The 3894-nt window shown below is 57.2% G+C and overlaps 1 protein-coding gene across 1 annotated transcript in view; it reads left to right on the forward strand.

Moving 5' to 3' along the window:
- SHANK3 (SH3 and multiple ankyrin repeat domains 3) overlaps window positions 1-3777 on the forward strand; it is a 112950-nt gene extending 109173 nt beyond the window's left edge. Inside the window, exon 8 of the mRNA XM_009329877.1 lies at window positions 3179-3777. Within this exon, the coding sequence (XP_009328152.1) occupies window positions 3179-3722 (544 nt within the window). The 3' untranslated portion in view covers window positions 3723-3777. The remainder of the gene's footprint in view (window positions 1-3178) is intronic.
- The last annotated feature ends 117 nt before the right edge of the window (window positions 3778-3894 follow it).

Raw genomic sequence — 3894 nt, forward strand, 5'->3', positions numbered from 1 at the left:
GGCTTCAATTTACCCATTTATGGAGCATTCCAAATCCTCTGGAGCGATGCCCCACGTTCATGAACCCTTTTTGTTTTCAGCCTAAACTCAAAAATGCTCAGGACAAATTGCAGCACTTGTGGGGCAAGTCCCTGCTGTCTGAGCTCACATATGAAATTACTCCATGGCCCAGAAGTTCTTCCTCACAGCAGACCACACAGAGCCTCGTGTGGAAGCTCTCAGCACCCCCTGCACCCCAGAAATTGAAGGACTGCCCAGTATGAAGAAGATGTCCGGAGTCGTGAGCACATAGCATGTCGCTGCCCTCCGAAATCCTCAGTGCAGCAACCGTCATTCATCCTGTAGCAAGATTCATTCATGTTTGGGCACAGATTTTTATTTGTTTTCCCAACCATAGGGAAGAGGAATCTTCAAACAGTAACTCCGTATGGCTGATTGCATGCCTTGAAGGTAGGGCCATGGCTTCATCCCCGTGCGTTGCTCACACTATGCCCAAAGCACGTCCTCATCCGGCAGTACCACCCAAAATGCCTCGTGGGCTCCCAGCTTCCTCTGAACAGAGCTATTGATTTGACAACCAGGTGTCCTCTTTTACTATCCAGCGAGCATGTGTTGGTGACCTGGAGTCCTCGGTACCCTCCAGCTTAGGACTCTCTTCTCCTTTCACAGACTCTGACAGCAGTTTCCCACTCTGTCCCACTTTGGGCAGGTTAAACAAGCCTTTGGCACACCAGGTGCTGTGTCTGCAGCCATTCCTGTTCACATTTACCTTTCTTGAACACGAGTGACCAGAACTGTGCTCAGAATTTCAGATGAGAGTGTAGCGGTGTCTCCTATGGCGACATGAATGCATCCTTATGTCTGTGAGAAATACCCTAGATCTTGCAGTGTTTCTCTTTTCCATGGCCATGCTATGTTGGTGCCTCCCGGTCACCCCCTCCTGGCATCTATCAGTAGACCCAGAACTTTGTCTCCATCACTTCTAGTAGACAGCAGAGATCCTTTGCCAGCCCTATGGGCAGGACGCCGTATTTTATACTGTTACTTTTCGTTCTGTTTCTCGTACTGCAGCCCTCAAGGTCATTCAGCTCTTCCTCTTCTGCATTGGCGGAGCTTCCCAAATGTGATTCATCATCATGCTTCTTTATAACCCTCTTGCTTTCTCTGCCAAGGTGGCAGGAAAATAAGAATAAGAGAAAACATGTTTAAGCCCACAGACTATGAACAGCCCTTCATATTTCTGTTAAGCTAATCCTTTCGGAGCCATCTCTGTAAGAAATTATTGGTGCTTATTAACCTCCCAAAGTGTGGGTCTTGTGTGGTGTGTGCGTTAGTGGCAGCAGGTCTATGCAGTCAGCTGTACCTTTGGACTCCTGTAGCCATCAACAGGTTTCCAGAAGGTCCGTCTGTTCCAGGGACCTGAGATGGGAGGGCAGAGGGTGGCCACCTTGGAGGGTGGCAGGGAAGCAGAGGAACCGTACTGCGCTGGGCTGCGCGCAGGGCACCATGCAGACAGCCCAGAGGACCGCTTGTTTGTTAACCGACGTCACACCCAGCCTACAGCCAGAAAGGTGCCAAGGAGCTGCAGTTCTGTTGCATTTTATCGGTTAGTCTGGAGGATAAGCAAACTGACATTGCTTGGCCCAAATGAGTGGTCATGGACTATTTAGCAATGAGATAACCAACCCAGCCCCGGTAATGCCGTGCCTCTTGGCCCAAGGCTGTGTAGCCCCGAAGCAGCGGACCCTTCCTCCCCTTCCTCCCCGTTCACGCTCGGTCAGGGCTGCAGCACTTCTGCCGCGGGAGCATCCAGGCCCCTGAGCTGCCACTCAGGGGACGTGGGGCCCCTGTTGAGAACCCTCCTCGGAGCTGGGACCCCGCCAGCCTCAATCGGAGGCTATCACAGAGCAGTGACCAAAGCCCCGGGGTGGGTTCAGGGTGCTGCATTTGCTGTCACTGCCAGGACAGAGAGACTGCACAGGAGCCCCAGGTCCCTCCCGGCCAGAGCCCCGTCCCCAGCCACGGTCAGCAGTGGGTGCTTATGGGAGGAGACCCCAAAGCAGGGCATGAACAGAGCCGGGCCCAGCAGCGTGCCTTCCCGAGGCCTCCCAGGCTGAGGCACTCACTCAGCTCATTGTGCTCAAAGGACTCATCCTCCATGATCTTGCCCTGTCAGGTTTTAGATCCCTTTCTTTTCTCATACCCAGAGTACTTGTTTATGCCAGGGGAGGCAATAAAGGCAAGAGGCAAGGGCAGAAGGAAGGCATGCTTGCGGTGTGGTTTGTCCCACATCAGAGGCTCTCGTAGTGGTGAGCGGGTAGAGCCGAGTGCTGCAGGAGGGGCTGCCCCCGCCCCCTGCCCAGCTCCATGGCCTGTGCCCACCACGTCGCAGGATGCAGGCCAGGGAGGCAGACGTGGCATAGCGCAAGGGGAAGACCAGTCCAGACACCCCTGGGCTGCTTCAGCCCACACTAACGAGCTGACCACCGTTGGGTGACGATCAGACCCTGCTGCCTCCATCCTCGGGGTGGCATGACGGTCCTCCCGTCCCCACACCGCTCTCTGGGGAGATGGCTGAAGGTTCCCTCTTGTCCCAGGAACAGGCTCTGCCCCGGCGGGCCGATGTGCTCAGGAGTGCTGGTTTGCTCCAAGTCCATGGCGGGACCTGAGAGCACGCCAACAGCAGTGTGGTTAGTGAGGGGAGACTGGGGGGTCCCCAGTGGGAAGCGGGGCCGGTGGGCATTGTGCAGCTCTGCCACAGCTTCTTGCTGACCAGCTGAGGCAGGGAGAGGTGCAGGGTCTTCAGCTGCAGCGAGTCTTTGTATGCACCCAGCGGGCTGCAGGGCCACCTTCCTCCCTGGTAGGTCTCGATGGGCTTCAGAGCTGCGGCAGCTAGGGCAGGTTTGGCCGGGAACCGGAGATACTGGAGATACTTGCTCGAACCTCTTCTACCTCCTCTGGAACAGCCCTGGCAGGGCTTGCAAGAAAGGCTTGGCTGAAGTTCTCCAAGCCGTGTCCCCCGAGCGCTGCAGAGCCCCCTCCTGCCTCAGGCTGGCCCAGCCCTCCAGCGGCCCCCCCCATGTATATTGTGTGTGTGCTCCTGTGTCTGGGGACCTCCGCCTCACCCCTGCCCTCTGCTCTCTCTCCTCTCTCTCTTGCTGTACCGTTCTTTCTGCAGACTTTTCAGTAGTTTAGGAGAACTCAGCACCATTTCCCAGCGGAGCTCCGGGACCACCTACACAGTCCGACCTGGCAGTCGCTACCCTGTAACCCGACGTACCCCCAGCCCCGTGAAGCCGGCTCTGGATCGGACAGAGCCCCTCAGCACCGTTCGGCCCTACGGTCTGACCCCTCCCACCATCCTCAAATCTTCCCCCCTCTCCATCCCACACGAGCCCAAGGAGGTGCGCTTTGTGGTGAGGAGCGTGAGCGCCCGGAGCCGCTCCCCATCCCCGTCCCCCTCTCCAGGGCCGCCCCTGCACACTCTCCACCCACCTCGGCCCTTCATGCAGAAACCCCTCCACCTGTGGAACAAGTACGACGTCGGGGACTGGCTGGAAAGCATCAATTTGGTGGAGCACCGAGACAAGTTTGAGGACCATGAAATAGAGGGCACGCACCTGCCTGCCCTCACCAAGGAGGACTTTGTGGAGTTGGGGGTGACCCGGGTCGGGCACCGGATGAACATTGAGCGGGCACTCAAGCAGCTGGTAGACAGCTGACCGTGCCAGGCAGCGCTGGCCTCTTCCAGAGCCACCACGGGGGGTGGGGGGGCATTTCTACTAGACTAATAAAACCCACTTTGATTCTCTTTCTATTCTGAGCACTGCACTGAAGGGCGCGGAGCCGAGGGGCTCCCGCCCGCTCCCACACCGCCCCGGCGTGCCACGCACA

The sequence above is a fragment of the Pygoscelis adeliae genome, unplaced genomic scaffold (assembly GCF_000699105.1).
Source record: "Pygoscelis adeliae isolate BGI_AS28 unplaced genomic scaffold, ASM69910v1 Scaffold478, whole genome shotgun sequence".
NCBI lineage: Eukaryota > Metazoa > Chordata > Aves > Sphenisciformes > Spheniscidae > Pygoscelis > Pygoscelis adeliae.